The following is a 19,970-nucleotide window of genomic DNA, read 5'->3' on the forward strand; positions in this document are numbered from 1 at the left end:
TCAGGGGTGAGGCCTAGTTGCCCGGGGTGAGGCCTCGAGCAGACCAGGTGGGGCCTTGGGCCTGTAGTCAGTTATGTGGCGTAGATGCTTTACACTGGAGGCCTAATATCGGCGGGGGGGTTGCCCAGGTTGGCTTAGGGGAGGGCGGCACCTCGTTGGGCGGGGGAGAGGCCTCCCTGCCCCGCCTGTTCCTGTGGGGAGGGCCAGGGAAGGACAGTAGCCGCGGCGCGGCCTGTGGGCAGCTCTTCAGCCCGGCTCGGGGCGGAGACCGGGCGGTGCCGAGGAGGAGGAGGAGGCGGCTCCCGGGTGGGAGGGCCCAGTGCTGGCCGTGCTCCGGGGGCGGTCTCCCTTGGCCTCTGCCTCACGTCTCCCGGACGCGCATTCCTCATGGCCCCGGAGCTGGAGTGGGAGCGGGGCCCGGCGGCCGCAGAGCGCCTCTTCGCGGCGGCGCTGTCCGGCGTGGGCGGCCCGGGGCGGGCGCTGCTGGTCGGGGAGCTGTGGGAGCGCGGCCCGAGCCGGGAGCTGCTGCGGGGCTTCGCGCGGGACGTCTTCGGGGTCAGCTGCGGGCCGGCCGGGGAGGAGGGCCCCGAGGAGCCCCCCGGCCTCCCCTCGGGGCCGCCCCCGGACCGCCGCCTGCGCGCCCGGCTCCTCTTCGTGCTCTTCCGCCTGGGCTCGGTGCAGAGCCCCGCGGAGCGCCGGCGGCTGCGGGAGGTGCTGCGGGACCTGCGGCAGCGCGGCCGGGGCCCCGGGCCCGCCGTGGTGGGGGTGGTGGTGCTGCCCCCCCTGGAGCCCGCCGCCTCCCCCGGTGCACAGAAGGACTCAGACCCCGACGGAGCCCCGGAGGGCCCTGCGGCCTCACTGGAGGGCCCCGCGGCCTCGGCCCCGCTGGGGGCCCCGGAGCCCCTGCTGCTCGCCCTGCTCTCCTCCGTCTTCCTCCGCGGGGGCCCCGCGCCCCCTCCCGAGGAGTCCCCGCTGCAGACCGCGCTCTACCGGCCCGGAGACCCGCGCACCGCCCTGGGGGTGAAGAGCGCCGCCTGCCGGGCGCTGAGGGCCGCGGACACCCGCCCCGGTGAGGAGCCCGGGGGCCTGCGGGGCTGGGGAGGGCGCTGGGAGCGGGGGGCTCAGACCGGAGGGTGACATTGAGGAGGTGTGAAGGTGCAAGTGGGTGTGTGTGACAGGTGTGAAGGGGGAGGTGAGGGTGTATGATGGGTGAGGTGAGGGTGTATGATGGGTGAGAAAGTGATGGTGTGTGTTTGTGAAAGGTGTGATGGTGTGTGTTTGTGACAGGTGTGATGGTGTGTGTTTGTGACAGGTGTGATGGTGTGTGTTTGTGACAGGTGTGTGTGTGTGTGACAGGTGTGTGTGACAGGTGTGATGGTGTGTGTGACAGGTGTGATGATGTGTGTGACAGGTGTGATGATGTGTGTGACAGGTGTGATGATGTGTGTGACAGGTGTGATGATGTGTGTGACAGGTGTGATGATGTGTGTGACAGGTGTGATGATGTGTGTGACAGGTGTGATGATGTGTGTGACAGGTGTGATGATGTGTGTGACAGGTGTGATGATGTGTGTGACAGGTGTGATGATGTGTGTGACAGGTGTGATGATGTGTGTGACAGGTGTGATGATGTGTGTGACAGGTGTGATGGTGTGTGTGACAGGTGCGATGGTGTGTGTGGCAGGTGCGATGGTGTGTGTGACAGGTGCGATGGTGTGTGTGACAGGTGCGATGGTGTGTGTGACAGGTGTGATGTGTGTGTGTGACAGGTGTGATGTGTGTGTGTTTGACAGGTGTGATGGTGTGTGTGTTTGACAGGTGTGATGGTGTGATGGTGTGTGTGTTTGACAGGTGTGATGGTGTGTGTGTTTGACAGGTGTGATGGTGTGTGTGTTTGACAGGTGTGATGGTGTGTGTGTTTGACAGGTGTGATGGTGTGTGTATTTGACAGGTGTGATGGTGTGGGTGTGTGTGATGGTGTGTGTGACAGGTGTGATGGTGTGTGTGATGGTGTGTGTGACAGGTGTGATGGTGTGTGTGACAGGTGTGATGGTGTGTGTGACAGGTGTGATGGTGTGTGTGACAGGTGTGATGGTGTGTGTGACAGGTGTGATGGTGTGTGTGACAGGTGTGATGGTGTGTGTGACAGGTGTGATGGTGTGTGTGATTGTGTGTGTGACAGGTGTGGTGATTGTGTGTGTGACAGGTGTGATGGTGATTGTGTTTGACAGGTGTGATGGTGATTGTGTTTGACAGGTGTGATGGTGATTGTGTTTGACAGGTGTGATGGTGATTGTGTGTGACAGGTGTGATGGTGTGTGTGTGACAGGTGTGATGGTGTGTGTGTGACAGGGGTGATGGTGTGTGTGACAGGTGTGATGGTGTTGTGGCAGGTGTGATGGTGTGTGTGTTTGTGACAGGTGTGATGGTATGTGTGTTTGTGGCAGGTGTGATGGTATGTGTGTTTGTGGCTGCTGTGTGTTTGTGGCAGGTGTCTTGGTATGTGTGTTTGAGAGCCTCAAGTGTGGACGTGAGGGGGTGTGAGACAGGCGTGAAGGTGGGAGTGAGGGGATGTGACTTGTCTGCAGGCTAAAGAGGTGTGAGTGGTTTATGACAGCCGTGGAAGTGCAGGCTGTACTAAGGTGAGGCGGCGGAACACGTTGGTCTGAAATAGAAGGGTGTAACTGGCGTGGTGAGTGGCCCACTTTAGTAGTGGGCGTGTCTGGCACACTTAGAAAAGAGTGGCACCCTGAAGTGGGGGTGTGAGATGGGTGTGCAACTGTAGTGTGCTCTAAGGTGAGGGGTGTGGCAGTTGTGGGGATGGAAATGAACCACGTGATGGGTGTGAGGGTGAGTGATCCACTGAGGTGGTGTGTGTGTGACCGGTTTGGAAGCATGGGGCGCTGAAGGGTGTGTAGTCTGTTCCACAGGTGTGGAACAGAGGGTTTGTTTACAAGGTGCTCTAACGTGATTTGTGTCTTAGACGTGTAGGTGGGGGGTGTGGAAGTGCGGTGGTGTCGAAGTGACACGTATGCAAGCGATCGCTTTGATGCTCTATGTGAGAGACACCTGTGTGAAAGTAGGAGGCACATTAGGGGCAATGAGAGGAGTGGATGTGAGGGGCGCACTAGACTGTGCGAGAGACAGGGGTGAAGGTGGTGGGTGTGACACGAGTCTCAGAGTAAGAGGCACAGCGTGTGGCTGCAAGGCGCACAAGGCGACCATCGAGGTTTGAGGGACCAAATTAGCTGCCTAACGTCCAAAATGTACTAAGCCGTTTGTTTTTTCCAGATTGTGAAACCACTGTAGCTTTGTTTGAGGGCTTTCAGCCAGGAGCAGGGGGCCAGTGTACTGGCGTAAACTGCCTGAGCTTCCACTATGAGTGACATTAGAGGGAGACTGGCATGTTGAGAAGAATTGCCAAAATAAACCCACAACTGCATAAAAAAAGTTCAGCTGTGAACACAGTTGTTTCATAAGCTCTGTGGTTTTGGCCTCATCTGCTGACAACCAGGCTTCTTTATAGCGAGTAGTGTTGTTTAGGAGAGCTGGAACAGTCCAATTTTAAGGCCTCCCCTGAAGGGAACATAGTCCACAGCCTGGGGCCCTGGACCCATGGGGCCATCTCTCCATACTTCACGAGTTTTGAAGGCTCATAGGGCCGTCAGGTGTGCCACGGCTGAACTCAGATTTCTGTAGACTGCACAGAAGGTTACTACTTGTTTGCATGCATTTCATGGCTTTATCTGAACAGAACTGACCTGTAGTGCAAAGGGCTTTGAACCGGATTTTTGCCCCCAGCCAGTGGGTGGCTTTTTAAGTTTGCTTCAGGTGTACATCCTTTTATTTCAACCCAGTAGGAGGTAACCTCGAAAATCCTCAGTGGCAACCTTGTTTAATCTACAACTACAATAAATGCAGCAAGTGGAAATGTACATGTGATCTGTTTCAAATGATCTTTTCGCTGTAACCAACGCTACAATAATCCGAGAACACAGCTATTCCTTAGGGAGATTAAGGGAAGGAAAGGCAAAGCTAAGAAAATAAGCAGTATTAGTTGTCTCAAGGGCCTGGCTCGACCCTTCTCAACACCACTGTTGCCCCAGAAAATACTCCTTCCAGTTGTTAATCCCATTCCAATATCTTCCAAATTGAGCGCATTGAACATAGAGTAATTATTCTACTTGTGATCAAAATCCGAGTGCAGCTTTTTTTTTTCTTTTTTATATAATGTCCCTTCTGTGCGAGTTTGGTGTCGCACCCTCAATCAAATTAGGAGTCGCCCTAAACCGTGACCCACATGCCAAAAAATCTTTCAATTGAAGCTATCTTAATCCTCCGTTCTGGCAGCAAGTTCAGGATAAAAGAATAGCATGTTCCCGCCGCCAGCCCTCTGCACTTTTTATTGTGTATTGCAGCGCTTGGAATTCGATCTCCCCTGATTTGAAACCACGGCCCTCACTGCATTAATATGGCACCTTCGTGCCAGTCTGCACGTCTTTCAGATCACCTGGGCACGCCCCTTCTGGCAAAACCCTTCTTCCATCCGGGTCTGTGGCTTTATTCAAGCTCTTGGATGTCAGTCTCAACACCTCGTCATTGGCTCCCCTCAAGCTATCAAACCTCTCTGTTTTCACATCCTCAGTGTCCGCTCTTTCACCTCCACCTGTGTCACAGTTCTTAGTCCTCAGGGTGTGCACTCTGCAGCCGGACGACTGTCCTCCTTTCTGTTGTCGGCATGCAGTCACCAAGGCCTTCAAGCGTCTTCACCTTCTGAACCGTTGCTTCTACAGGGTATACTTTGCGACACTAATGTGAACGACAGAGCTCACCCTTCTTCAGTCCCTTCATACAGAGGACACTTGTCATTGCTCATGGGCATGTCCTTTAGGTGCTGTGGTACAAGGCACAGAGAGTCCCTCTTTGGTGGTGGGCTTCACAGAGCTCAGGACTCAGTCGCGGTGTAGAATCAACTAGGTGGAGTTCAGTTCTCAAAATCCACAGCACTTATCGATCGCTATCCACAGTTGGGGTGGCCTTCGATGGGACTGCCAATGAGGCGGGGTGTCAAAAGGGAGTACAGATATTATGCTCCGCACCACACACTGTGGTGTAGGCATGGGCTGCCACCAGTTAGATCTGGACACCATTTCACCTAAAGTGATGTGTGGAATGGAAAACCAGGTTCTTCGATTCTACCGTAGAACTGCTATATGGCGCGAGTGGTGTGGGAGATCATAACAGAGTGATATCGGGTCAGGAAATACCAGGTGATGGAAAGTGGAGCAATCAGATTGAGAACTACAGAAATTGGCCAAGTGCAGAATGGACGTGTTCAAAGTACCTATGAAACAGAGAATCAAGAAATCTGGGCAACATTGTGTCTATTAGATCAGCAACAATGTATCCCCGACAGGCAGGAAACAGTGCACTTTCTCTTACAAGACAACACTTGTTCCTGTTATGTTATGTTAAAATTTCTTATAAAGTGCACTTACACCAGACGGCTTCATGGCGCTAAGAGCAGAAGGGAAAGGAAAGACGTTCAGCGGTAAAAGATGAGATGTTAGTCATAGGCTGAGCGGAACAGGAGGGTTTTCAAACAGGACCTAAAGTGAGCATAAGAAGTGGTAAACCTCAGCTCGGGAGGGAAAGAGTTCCAACGGGTAGGGGCGAGAAACGAGAATTTGAGGCCCCCGTGTTTTTTCCGCTTAAAAGTAGGGATCATAAGCAGGGCGAGATGGGAGGAGCGCAGATTACGAGATGGGCAATAACGGTGGAGGAGAGAGGGAATAAAGACTGGACCAAGGCCGGCCAGGGCCTTGAAGGTGATGCAGCCTAATTTAAATTCACAACGTTTGGCTACTGGGAGCCAATGAAGGGTTTTGAGCAGGGGGCGAACATGATGGTGTCTGGGTTGGTGAAAGATCAATCTTGCAGCCTGATTCTGAACCAGCTGTAGCCGGTTCAGCTGATATGAAGGGATGCCAACATAAAGGGAGTTGGCGTAATCGATCCTGGAGATTACAAGGGCCAGGAGGGCTAAGGTAAGGGCCTCTGTGGTGAGGAAGCGGGAGATCTTACGAATTTTGCGGAGGTGGAAGAAACTAGAAGAACCCCCCGCATTAATGTGAGGCTTCATCGAGAGGTCCTTACTGATGATGACACCAAGGCTTTTAGCAGAGTCAACAGGACAGGGAGGTGGACCAAGACATGGCGGCCAAAAATTGGAGATCCAAGGATTGGAGGCACCCCCGATCAAGACCAACTCGGTCTTGTCGAGGTTAAGTTTTAGATGATTTTCCCCCATCCAGTTGCTGATGAGGCACAGGGTCGACTGAAAATTGTGGATGGATTGATCCAAGGAGTCGATATCAAAGATCAGCTGAATGTCATCCGCATAATTCAATGCGGTGACATTACTTCCTCGTAAGGAACGTATCAGGGGGGGTGAGATACAAATTAACAAGAAGGGGGGAAAGGGAGGAGCCCTGGGGGATGCCACAAGTCAGTTTCACTTTATCAGCAGAGAAATGGGAGAGGCGGACTGCCTGGTAACGATTACTTAAGAAAGAGCGGAGCCACTCAAGGGCCGGCCCCTGGATGCCGGCATCTTTGACACGGCCGACCAAGATATCATGGTCACCGTGTCAAAAGCGGCCGACAAATCCAGGAGCACTAAGGCCTGACTAGTCTTAAGGTCAGCCCCTCTCCGCAATTCCTCCATCACTGAGAGTATGACTGACTCAGTCGAATGGGCGGGTCTAAAACCAGCCTGCTGAGGGTCCAGAAACTGAGTATGTTCAATAAAGGAACTCAGAAAGCTGGTGACGTGGGCTTCCAGTACTTTGCTCAGGTAGGGGAGCAAGGAGATGGGGTGGAAATTACTCATCAAGGCCGGATCAGCGTTAGGCTTCTTCAAGATAGGCACTACCTCAGCAATCTTAAAATAGGTAGGGACCAGACCGAGCTGAAGAGAATTATTGAGAAGTGTCAGAGGGGGCTGTGGACAGGCAGTGAAAGCCTCACGCAGAATGTGAGTGTGCCCTGCCATGGGGCAGCCCAGATCCTCTTCTGCAGAGCACCAAGGCCACAGGTGCATAACCTATGAATCCACCCTTGCCCTTATGGGTGGCTTGATCGGTCCTTCACCCCTTGCTGTGCAAGAACCTCTTGAAATAACATCAAAGGGAAAGCCTCATCCCACAGCGACTTCCCCCACACTTTGGTTGGGGGAAGTTATATTTTCGCCCCCACCACACTCCCAATCCCAGAGTGGCCCCCTGGGTAGTCAAGACATCAGTCTGCCCTGAGAACTTAACACGCTAAGAGATCAAGATATTGTCAAATACTTCGCTGCACAAAAATAGCATAATATGATCTGTGTTGTTATTGCTTCTTTTCGTGAGTTGTATCACTTTCTTTTATCACCCTTGTGTAGCCGGCGGCTACATGGATTCTGAACTACCCAAATTTACTGCTTAGTTCTTGATCTGTTACATTCAGTATGGATTGTATCATTATTGGCTACATTTCATATTCCAGCTCACATGCCATAGTGCCTCTTTTAGTCTGTAAAGGCATATAAACGCACTCTGTATGCTTTTGTTCAACGTAGGGGCTCATTCGCAACTTGATTTATTTAGGCTTCTTTGAAGCAGTACTTCCCACTATTCTGTAGCCGCGGAGCACTTTGGGATACCGTATCATAGAAGTGGTAGAGTACAATCTTTACTGTTGGTTACGGCACACCTTATTTAGGTTGAAGCTTGGGACGAGTCCATGGAGAAGAGGTCTCAAAATCCTGGGAAGCCTGAAATGGCCAAGGCAAAGCCAGGCTGGTGTCCACACTCACAGGACAGAAGGATAGAGTTACAGGCGGCGAGAATTTGCCTACCATAGAGCATTGGACTAACTGCATAGTGGGTTGTTGAGAAAATGTCTTAGGCTTTCGTGAACGTGGGTCATTTCTCCTTCAGTGGTCTCTTTATGGGACATTGGGTGTTTTTTTTTTGGGAGCTAGTGGAGAGACTTCAGTGTTGTCTTAATTTGATTATGTAGTTTCAGGCTAAACAGCGGAGGAGTAACCTAGTTCTTGACCTTTTTGGGGTTTTTGAGAGTGATGTGTGTGAGAGAAGCGTAGATGCTATTGGAGTATTCCAGCCTGAACATGACCGGTGCCAGGATCAGGGCAGGGTTCTGTGAGAAGCGAAAGAGTTGGAAAAACTCATTTAGGAGATGGAAGCTGTTTAGAGAATCCTTAAGGGATGCCAGGTGTTTAGAGAAATCATTTAATTGGTGATGGGAGTGCTCACTGTCAAACAGCACGCCTAGGTGACTCTTTTTGTGCTTGATTGGGAGGCGTCCAATAAAGCCTAGGGAGCTTCTTTGCCAGTGCACACAGGATCTTCTGTTTTCTCGCCATTCAAGCTGAGCCAGTTTTTCTGCACACATCCATGAACCTCTGAAATGCAAAAATAAACATAAGGGGCGTTTCCACAATCATTTTCTATTTTGAAATGGAACCGAGTATCACCTGCAGATGCGGGAGTCCCTGAGTAGGCATTGCAGGAGTGTAATAACTTTATATACTGGGATGTGATTTGAGGTCCCCCATGTTATGGACTCTCTTCTAGGGAAGAATAAAAAGGCTTTTAGACTATGCTTGTCTGTCAAGATTTCCCAACAATGCTGCTAGGCCACTCTAGTGTCACTTGTGTAAGTAAGAAAAACATTCACAAACAGAATAAGCACTGGCAAAGCCAAAAGATGTGCCTTTTCGTGTCAGATCGGTTTGGCTTTGCCAGTGCTTGGTCGTGTACTTCCATGGCGTCTTTAACAGTGTTACTCATGTTGCCTTTTGAAAATAGTGGCACATTCTGCCATGGGGAGCAGGGTTGTGGTCATTGCTTACTATCTTTGGCAAATCCAATAGGTCTCGCTTATGAGATCTACTGGCTTTGTCAGTGTTTTGGAGCCATGCTGTACAAGCGAGAGGCTTCGGTGCAGCACGTTGGGTGACCAGGCGTCTCCGTTTTGCCAGGACGGTCCCCGTTTTTAACCAGCTGTCCTTGCAAATTTCAAGAAATGTAGCTCATGTCCCCGTTTTTGGAGAGGGTCGACTGAAAACAGTGGGAGGTGTTTTTTATGTTTTACAAAGCAGGGAAAGTTAGCAGTTGTTTCAAGAAAGCAATTTAATTAACAGGCAAGCTACTGGGTTTAAAAATTACATTTTATGTATGTTCTTACTGCCAGTTCTGTAATTCTCTGCTAAGGAGCGCTCTCATCGCTAGAAGTAAAATTGTAGTCCTTCTTCTATTTTTTGTGAAATGTCCCGGTTTTTGGTTTTAAAATTCAGGTCACCCTAGCAGCACGGCTAAAAGTACTTGTAAAAATCAAAATCACTATGACATGGCCAGTTCTAGCTGCCTCAGCGATTTCTTAATTTCTTTTAGTCCTGCTGCACTGCAGCCGCGCTGCTGTACAGCATGACTACAAAACAGCGATAAAGCCAGAAGCTCTTGTAGGCAAGGCCTATTGGCTTTGCCAATGCTTGTAATTGTTGTGTAAGCGATAGGGCTGGAGTGGGGCTGAAGACTCCATGTTGACTGCTTTATTTAAATAGTGGTAACAGTGGCAAGCATTGGCAAAGTCAATAGTTCTCTGTTGGCTTTGTCAGTGTCTTTTAGCCATGTTGGTCAGCAGCATAGCTACTGTGCAGCATGGCTGAAAGTTAAGGGGAAAAAAGTGGTCTAACGCAGACAGTGACAGCTGCATCCTTGCATATTTTTTTCCCCGGGGAGGGGGGCAGTGCAGAAAACAGGGCAAGCTACAATGACTGGTGAAGCTACAACATAGGAGAGGGGCAGGAAGGCAGGGGAAAGCAACAATGTGGGAGGGAAGGAGCAAGAAAAAACAGGATGAACAAAACTTGAGCGGGAGAGAGGGGGCAAGGAACAACGCAGTGGGGTGAGCAACATCGCTGCAGGGACGGGGCAAGCAGCAACCCAGATAGAGTGGGGTGCAAGCAACAATGCAGGAGGAGGCCAGCAACAATAAAGCTTATGACGGGTGCGACAGCCTCCAAACACATGCACTCTTATGTAGTGCTGCATCTAAAAGAAAAAAGTGGCTCAGAAAGCACTACTAGTGGAAGGACACTGCACAAGGAAGCAGTACTTAGGCCATGCTCCAGGGAAGGGGCAAACACACAAAGAGGAAGTGACATGCACTGAACAAAGACGCATAAGGAAATGAGTAACAGTAAAGACAACCAGTGGTATGCAATGGTTGGGTCGGAGCCCTCATTAATTAACAAAATGTCTTACAAGCGACAGCGCATGTGCTGTTTCATCCGACACCTTAGAATAGCGCAGTGGGCCTAATCTAAGGCTTTTTGTACGCGTGTGCTGCCAAATGCTTGATTTGCACAACGTCAAGACTACTCTTCTTGATTCCACTTGAGAACACCAGTGGCAGCTGATCGCAATGCCGATCCCCGACTCCTATGGATTCTTCTGTTAATGACATCACATGGCAGAATATCACATAAGAAGAAATTACGCAAGATTATGCAAACCTAACAAACATTTCATCAGGGCCTGAACTTAGCAAATCCCTGTGGCCAAGCCATTGCCAAACGTTTAGCTACACAGGAGGGTGGACACCAGTCGAGTCCCCTCTGGGCATGAATGAAGGGTGTGCACTTCAGGGTTTGGTTGCACAGTGCATAACCCACAGGGTCTTGCTGTAGTGGGGGGTAGCTGCAAAGGAGGTCAAGTGCAGGCCTGTCCTCCATTGGAGCTCCGTGCAGGGCAGTCACCGTCATGCCATGTGCACACAGGCTGGCAGCACACAGAGTTAGAAATAGTTGAATTAAAACATAGTGTGGTTTATATTCAAATCCACAAAAATCGCTGAATAAGCTTTAACGATAACTTAGGATTTCTTTTTCTCATAACAAATATGTTAATAAAGGAACCTCAGAAGTTTCTTGAAGAAAAAAAAGTCAGTGATTTTATGGTCAAAAAGCAAACCGTAAAAACTTCTGAAGTTTGCAATTTGTTTCATAAACCATTACTCTGAACCAAAATGCACTGCTACAACCTCACACCACATTACAAATGATCCCATCGATGACGCCACTGACGACATCCTGTATCACCTCATCGATGTCACCACCATGGACAGCACAGGTAGTGTAACCCTTAGCAACAGAAAGCCTGAAACAAAACTCCATCTTCAGGCACAGCAGGTAAAACTCGATCAGGCTCGACATTGAAAGGGCGAATTAACTTTAAATTAATATTTGACGCGTTCAGTAGTCTTTAAATGCAAATGCTGCCTTTCATGTTGCTTCTGTATGATAAGGAAAAAGAAGCAGACCCAAGAACTTTTTGGCCAATAGGAATGGACACATAAAAGGTTTGGTCCAGGCATGGTCTTTACTAGGTCCAGTACTTAACCCTTAGGGCGAATGACCAGAGGCCATATGCTGTGGGTTATGTCTATACTACTGTGCTGTGTCTGACTGGAGGCCAAGCCGCTGCGCTCCTCCGCTGCAGTGTATGGCCGAAGGGTGTGTGTGCAGAAGGCCATTTGTCCCAACACAAGGGTTGAGCACAGGAACTGGTGTAAAACCAAACCTTGCACTCAGTCGAAGGCAGCATGCAATGACTTCTGTCTGTGCAGTGACTTGGCACAGAGCTTTGCTGTAGGGCATTTATTGCACTCAGTATCCCAGTCCATGGGTGTGGCTACACTGTGTGCAGTGGATTCTGTTGACTGGATGGAGACTGTACACTCGCTCCTTGCATGTCTGATGGCCTTGGTCAGTGTGTTATCTAGACACAGGAGCTGGGCACTGGTTGACTTCAGCTTGGACGATGAGACAAACGACGACAGCACGCACTAAACCATTGGTGAATAATACATACACCAACAACTAAGGAGACATAGTTGTGTCATCGATGTTGTAATTGAGGAGATGATGTGTGATGTCATCAGTGATGATGAAGGCAGCTGTTCACTGAGGTCATGTGCAGGGCCTTAGAGCCTGGAGAGGTTTCCACAGCTAACCATTTCTGACCAGTGTCCATGTTTCTTGACTATAATGTCACATTAACTAGGTTTCAGTCGATAGTGAAGACTGACTAAAGAACGGCCGCGCAACAACTGTCTATCCGGGAGAATGGAGGATGGGTGTCAGTGTAACAGTGGCAGCTTTTAGGTATGCAGCTTAATCTGGGCATAAGGTCTTGAAAATGGGACTTGAGAGATTTCTTTTTCTTTGGTGCAATACTTGGGGCAAGTGTTATGGTGCTTGAGATGCTTCTCCGCTGCCCACATGGCTCATGATACTCTTGTAACATTCGTAGTATCGCCTTCTTTGCAGATACTGTAATGTGCCTTATTTCTATGATCACCTTTTTTTATTTTTCAGATGTAGATCCAGGAAACGAGCAGAAGGTTTCCACGCTCCTAAAGTGCTTTCCCTGGAGGCGGAGGAGGAATGGCAGCTCCCTGAAAGCTGGTAAAAATATCTCTGGAGGTAAGTAGCCAGCGATGTCGAGTCGTCTTGTATCTGCAGTTGTGCCGAGTACCCACCCGCTCCTAATTTAATACTTGGGCCCTCTCTGTAGTGACTTTTTCAGATATATCATCCTCTGATACGCAAACCCTCAGCCACAGTATTGACAATACAACTCTGTGTGCAGCACCAGTCTGGTGTTAGTTCACCCCTAAACCACAAGAATTACTCCAACTGACCGGGCGACGGTCAACCTAAAATGCACTTAAATGGGAGGACATGAAGCATTCAATGTGCGGGAAAGTGTGTAACTTCACCAATAGGTGAGGAAGGGGAAAATTCCTTTTTGTTTAGTTACCCTCACACACCCTGCTTCATCATTGGGTAACCCAGACGCCTAAAAGTCGGGGTTGGCTCAACTACAGTGTTGGGAGCTCTTTGAAGTTTGTAGAAGACCAGGGGGACTATAGACGTAAAAAACCTCCGACAGAGCCCCAGTTTCCCTTTATTTTTGCGTCTGTCGGGGTTATTAAAAATAACTAAGAAACTGGTCAGTATTGGAGTATTATGGTCCTAAGACCCTCGTGCCAACATGTTTCAGTCCATATGTGGCCATAAAGGTCCTGGACTTTCTTCAGGGCTCGGGTTGGCCTCCCTGGGGTGCAGAAAAGGGGGTTCCCTATCCTGTCAGTGGAAAGGGGCAGAGTAGCTGCTCCTTATGTGTGTGATGTGATAAAAAGTTTGTCTATCACTTGCGGGTCTCCATTCGAATTCTGTGAAGTCTCCGTTTCTCAGGGGACCGTATGGCCACGAAGGGGTAGCTCTGTAGTTGAACCTCCGTTAAGAGTCCTGCCCCGCCTTCCAAGCTATTCGGTCTCGGGCCCCGGCTTTTAGTTCACCCCTGCATCATCTCCGCCATTTGCAATATTTACCTTCTCTAATAGCTTCAGCCATCCTTCTGAAGGAGCATGGCGTTCCTAGACTGACATAATGGCTTTTCCCTTCTTCTACATTACACCGGAAGTCCTGAGCGGCAGCACTACAAGATGTTCTAGAAGTGGCACAAGCATAAATCTTGGTCAATCACTCAAACTCTTGGATCATCTAAATTCAGGTTGCATTCACAACCACTCATGTAGCTCTACTTTTCTAAATGGTGGACTAGAGTTAATTGTTGCTTTCTTTTGTGCTAACGCGTTGTCTTGTTGCAGAGATTCCACAACACCCAGATGAAGGCATTGCCCTGAAGGCCCTCTGTGAGGTAGCCAACGGGAACTGTGAAGAGAACCACACGGACACGTAGTGCCTTGGAATGGAGGAGCGAGAAGTGGAAGTACTGCATCCTTTTGTGGAGCCCTCCTCTCGGGCCACATTCAGAGAAGGTCGCTTGGGAGTGGTCCTCTCGATGCGGGTGGACATCATGGCGAGTTAGATTTGCTGAGCAACCGCCTAAAACATACTCTACATTGTTGCTGCTAAAATTGCTTCAAAAACTGACACTTTTTTTTTAAGCCGCGTCATTGTATATTAATGGCAGACTTTTAATTGGACAACAGAATGTGAAAGATGGCCAGGATAGCGCCATTTGTGAGATGAGACAAATACTTGAAACTAGAGGAAGTGCCTTTTCTCGAGTGACTGCTCCCTGTCAGAATGTGACTTCATGGACCTTTATTATTTGTTGAGAATGATAATCAAACAGTATTTAACAAAGTCTTTGCTCATCATCGTCATCTGACTGCATCCAGCACACAAACTCGACAAGCCTGAGAGTGGAGAAGCGGGTGACCGACTGTACTTGATCCACTGATGGAGGCCTTAGAATGAACTTCTAAAGGCGCCCTTTCCACAAGAAGGTGGAATCTAGCAGCGATTGGTCATAAATGTTTCTAGCATCGGGCTTGAAGGGCAGTATGTTGATGGCCTGTAGGAGTCCCACCTACAAGGAAGAGGTGCCTTCCTCATTCTTCTGCGGGCTGGCAGCCTATGCAACATGGATATCGCATTCTCCTTGGTACGGGAAGGTGGACTGCTTTCTGGTTTTATTCACCTTTTGTTTTTTGATGGCTAAGATAGCCACTTTAACTTAAAAGATGAGCAATGCCTGCCTTCTAATTACACCCTACAGCACATTAGACCCCACATTGCACCCAGCTTTTAAATACATTTTCTGCCTTTTTTAGTATATTTTTATTTTTTTATTTTATTTGTTTGATTAATTAAAATCTTTTTAAGTATGTTACCTTGCTCAGAGTATGTGCTTTGGGTGGACTTGTATCCGCAGGGTAAGAATTTGGGGACCTGTCTGATGCAGTTACTGTACATTTGTAACCATTGAAAATGATGTATGATGTTGGGCCAATGAATATTCCGGCATCTGTGAACAATCGACTTGTATATTTTTATACTGGGATACAAGGTGACTGGTGAGTTCAGATATGTCTGAAGTTCTGCTGAAATCTGGAGCCGTGGTCAGTGCAAGGTTTCAGAACTGACCTTTCAGTGTAGTGCACCTGTTTCAGAAGCCACGATATCCAGCAGTAATGTTAGTCTTGCAGAGAGACCTTAAAATGCACTTTAAGTACTTCTGTTCTGGTTCCTAAATCCTGGGCAATGTCGCTATTAAAACGTAGCTGGTATTCTTGAAGGTTTGTTTTTTTATTGCTATGAAATATATTGCTATTCTCATGCTGCCATTTTCTGCATCATGGTTGGGTTTCGCCTTGAAAAAGACAGGCTTTAAAGAAGCTTTAAAAAAAAGAATCAGTTACGAATATGTATGCACACGCGCTCATTGCTGACTGGGTAAACTTTCTTCTAGAGAACAGTATCTACATCAAAATGGGTAGGAGGAACTTACACTAATATGTACTGGCGTCTGTGCCATCTTCACTACCACTGGTGCCAAACCTACACGTTTCATGGGTATCCTCCCTGGTACAGAGGCTTGGTCCAAACTCAGGTGATTTCTCGTTCTGATACCACTAGGTTCTCCGCATTAGAATTGGACCCATCTCGATTCCTCCGCTGCCCTTTGCAGCGCTTTGGGCTTTCCCTGTTGACTTAGGCTCTCCCTGCAGGTTTGTGTTTGACAAGCTTCCATATCCTCTTTCAAACTTTCATGAATCCGGCCCAGGGGTTCAGAATCAGTAACTCGACAGTGTAAATACAGAGCAGTCGCTGATCCCTTTATCTGCAGCCATTCAATCGTTTGTGGTTTCGTCACGCTTATTTCTTTGGTCAAGCCTTTGATAAGGCTCAGAATCTGCAAATTCTCTGATTGTTTGATCAGACCAAACAAGTTACAACCTCCACAACCAAAGGTGGCTCTGGCTTCCAACACCATCCCTCAAAATAAGCATCTTCCAAATCTTTCCAGAGGATTATCCATGTTCATGATGGTGTGGGCCACCGCTCACCTAATTTTCTTTTTCATATTGTAATATTTAAAGTTCTCAGCATTTTTTTGTGCACAGTCGGCCGCCTTCTCTCTTTTTAAAGTTCCCTTCATAAAGAAAAAGAGGTCTTGAGAAGGATTCAGTTTCCTTATGCATTCGATGTGGTTTTGGCTGCCGTTCTGCAGATGGATGTAGTATTTCTCAACATACGCCCGGGGGGCATTGTAAGACCAGAAAGGAGTATGTCCAGGGTAAGGCATTTTGCAGAAAAGTCTCCCCAGTCTGCTGCTGGATCTCAGCCTGCTGGAAAGGGGAGAAGTGAATACAAAATAGCTGCTGATACCCCAAGCAGACTTTACGCCTCTCCACATCTACGACCTAAATGTTGCTTGAATTGCACAGTGATTCCGATGGTCTTCAACGCCTGGGCTTTTTGGCGATACATCTTTTTCGTCACTGAGAATCCTTCCGATTGTGTAATATTAGGCTTTTGACTTAATGCAGGTAAAAAATCTGGATGATGCTAACCTATTGGACTAATTGAGATTTTCTTTAATACCTCTTTTTTGGGTCCCAGAATGCATCAAACTTTCCGAAAGTGAAAAAAACAACACTTCAATTTGGGGACAATCTAGATGTTCCATTCAAGTTTTCTTTATTTTGGAAGCTCGTGTCTTGTTCTTCTTTCTTTTCTGATCTCCTGATTCTAATGGGGGAAATGCACAGAAAAGGAGAAATTTGGGTCTTCATTTTTACCATTGCCAAATCATGAACCAGTAATTTGTAATTTGTAACTGTGTTTTGTATCGCGCCAACTCACCGACAGGTCTCAAAGCGCTACTGACCAAGTACAGCAACAAAGATGGAATAAAGGTATGGAGGTGTCTGATCTAGTAGCCGACTATTGAGATGGAAAAGCGTCCTTGAAGAGTAAGGTTTTCAGGGACTTCCTAAAATGGAGGAGGTTAGGTTCTCTGCGAAGCGCCTCCGGTAACTTATTCCAGATGGTAGGGGCCTGAACTGAAAAAGATCTGCCTCCTTTTGTTGTTAACTTGAAGCGTGGACAGGATAACAGAAAAGATCCGGACGATCGCAGGGCGCGCTTGGGTTCGTATATCTTGAGCCTTTCTTTTATATAGGCTGGCGCCTGTCCGTGGACTGCTTTGTGGCAGATACACATACTCTTAAATTCGATTCTCTGCGCTATAGGCAGCCAATGTAGCCTATAGAGCAGAGGGGAGGCATGAGTCCTCCTCGGAAATCCAAAGATCAGGCGTGCTGCATCATTCAGGATAACCTGAAGACGGTTGATGGAGTTTTTTGGAAGGCAGAGGTACAGTGCGTTGCCATAGTCTATTCTAGACACTATGGTGGCTGACACGATGGTTCGCAGCATATTTCTCGAGAGCAAGGGGGCGAGTTTACGTAGTTGCCTGATCAGGTTGGTACAGGAGCCAACTACAGTGGATACTTGGTTGACCATCGAGAGTTCCTGGTCTATTTTCATGCCAAGACTCTTAACACTGGGGCACGGTTTTGGGGTAGGTCCTAATTCTTGTGGCCAAAACAGATCATTCCAGGGGGAAGTAGAGGTTGAAACTATGAGCACTTCCGTTTTATCTGGATTGATTTTCAGCAAATTGGACGACATCCAATTCACTGTATATCGTAGAATGTCTTGGGCCAAGGACTGAGCCGATGGTGTATTATCGATACTCAGCAACAGCTGAGTATCGTCGGCATAGTTGAAGACTTTACAATTCATGTTTGCCAGGGACTCAATCAATGGTTGTAGGTACATGTTAAACAAGAGCGGAGAGAGTGCTGATCCCTGCGGGACTCCACAGGCTAACCTGCCCACATCTGAGACCTGGTCAGCCAACTGGATCTTCTGCGTCCTTCCTGTCAAAAAAGCTGTTAACCATTTGAGGGCTTGCTCTCCTATCCCAAACCCAGCCAGTCTGTCCAGGAGCAATGCATGGCTGACGGTATCAAACGCCGCTGAAAGATCTAATAAGATCAGGGCGCTTGGCTTTTTACCGTCAGCCATGCATCTTAGCTCATCTAGTACCGACAGCATTACTAGTTCTGTGCTATGGTGGGCACAAAAACCGGCTTGCCGCTCCTGGAGGAGATGGTGAGATTCCAGGAGGGATGACAGTGATTTTAGTACATGCTGTTCTAGTACCTTTGACAGAAATGGCAACTGGGAGATTGGCCTGTAGTTCTTCAGGTTAGTTGGATCTGCTCCGGGCTTTTTTATCAGGGGTCTGGACCGTGCCTCTTTGAAGGTAGATGGTAATGTTCCAGTGGCTAATGAGGTGTTTAGAAGGTCTAAGGTTTGGTCTTCTAGGATCGGTATTGCCAGCCGAAGGATGTCAGGTGGGCAGGGATCGGCGGGGGAGCCTGATTTGGTGGATAATACAAGTTGTCTCAGAATGGTGGAATCAATTTCAGGGAAACTAGTGAGGACAGGGGATGGAGGGCATGAAGGAAGCGATTGTTCGGTATAGGAGACTAGGAAAGTGTTTTGCTGGTGTACAACACAGATCAACCATTTCCTTCACTGCTTTTTAATAAAAATTGTTTCCTCTTTGTGAAAAAATTGGGACAATCAGCATGTCGTTCCCCAAACCACGGTTTGCTCCCCCGACTTTGCTGACACAATTCCAAAAGGGGAAACTTCCTCTTTGTGTGTCAGGTACCACCTTATTTGGGTATCGTGGATTGATTGTTGTAATTTGATGCATCCCTTTCTGAATCACTTGCATGAGGTGGAAGGTTGCCAGTGCTTAATTTGAGCCCGTGGTTTCCTGTCCTCAGCAATGGCACTTTAATTGTCAACACGGCACTTAGGACATGGTGGCGCTGCTCATCTAATTTAGAGATGTGCAGAACAATGTTTGTTTATGAATACAATATATATTACAATGTACTAATACCTGCATCCCAGCCATTTCTTTACCTTTGGGGACCTGGAATAATCTGCATTGTCGCACTTGCAGGCGGAAGAGAGGGGGTTAATAGCTGTTTTGGCAAAGATGATAGGGGCGAAGGGTGGTGCAAGCTGCAGTGGGCTCCTGGTCAGGGCCCTGGCACATAATATTTTACAAATTAAGCATTGGTAGGCCCACCTTTCATGTTCCTCCTGTTTGCACTATAGAAAGTGTTGCAAAATCCTTTTTATGCATCACAAAAATTATTTTCTGACTTGTGAAAGGGCTTATGTACAGTGCTGAAAACCATTTTGTTCTCACCTGCCTATGATTTTGCAGATGACTGCAATGCCTCGTGCTTGTGATCACGTGACATTGGGAAAGGACCTGAACTGGATACAAGGAAGGTTGTGTAAGAGGAGAGTTTATTGTGTCCTGTGAGGCTTGAGCCTCTATCTCACGAGTCATATCATGACCTCGAGTGTGTCCTGTGGTCACTGGAGCTGAATGCATGGCTTTGTTTGATGCAGTCTTGGAATGCGGCTCTTGGAGAGCTGGGAATGTCCTCTAAGCCAAGGGCAGCAGTGTGGAGATGGCTTCCCAGCAGAACAATGGCCGCCTGTGCACTGCCCTTCAGTCGGTCACACGGCTCTTAAACCCTCAGGCCCCCTTCGTGTCAAAGATTTTTGTCATCGTGCTGCCCTTATCTAATGTAAGAGAATTTGCCCACCCCAAAGAATTTAGTCATAGCCTGCCCCTAGTTAAGAATACTTGGTGAATGTGTAAATCAGTATATATTGCAAGTTAAACCTCGACAAAATGCTATTTGATTTTAGGCACCACTGAAGTGGTTTCTTGAGGTGACCTCAGTCGTTGCCTGATGCCACCAGACTAGCCCTCCGTGGCCCGCTCCCTAGCCTCTTCCTCTAGCCCTACCCTCAGCTGAACACCACTGATGTACCTAAGCACTACATAAGGATTCATCCAGAACCATTATTTTAAAAACCATGTGTCTGTTCTACTTAGAGTCTGAGTCCACTGTAAACATGAGAGGGAGGTTTAAATTGAGCAGACTTTGGGGTATGTTGTGCCTTTTTCTAGGTCCTG

The 19,970-nt window shown here is 48.4% G+C and overlaps 2 protein-coding genes across 2 annotated transcripts in view; one reads left to right on the top strand and one right to left on the bottom strand.

Moving 5' to 3' along the window:
- DRC9 (dynein regulatory complex subunit 9) overlaps positions 1-19,970 on the bottom strand; it is a 200,699-nt gene that overhangs the window by 164,222 nt on the left and 16,507 nt on the right. The window lies entirely within an intron of this gene.
- On the top strand, positions 175-15,176 carry C11H2orf72 (chromosome 11 C2orf72 homolog). The gene is made up of 3 exons (XM_078665396.1): positions 175-1,069; positions 12,443-12,550; positions 13,741-15,176. The coding sequence occupies exons 1-3, from the start codon at positions 388-390 to the stop codon at positions 13,830-13,832; spliced, it is 882 nt and encodes a 293-aa protein (XP_078521522.1). The 5' UTR covers positions 175-387; the 3' UTR covers positions 13,833-15,176.

The sequence above is a fragment of the Lissotriton helveticus genome, chromosome 11, assembly GCF_964261635.1.
Source record: "Lissotriton helveticus chromosome 11, aLisHel1.1, whole genome shotgun sequence".
NCBI lineage: Eukaryota > Metazoa > Chordata > Amphibia > Caudata > Salamandridae > Lissotriton > Lissotriton helveticus.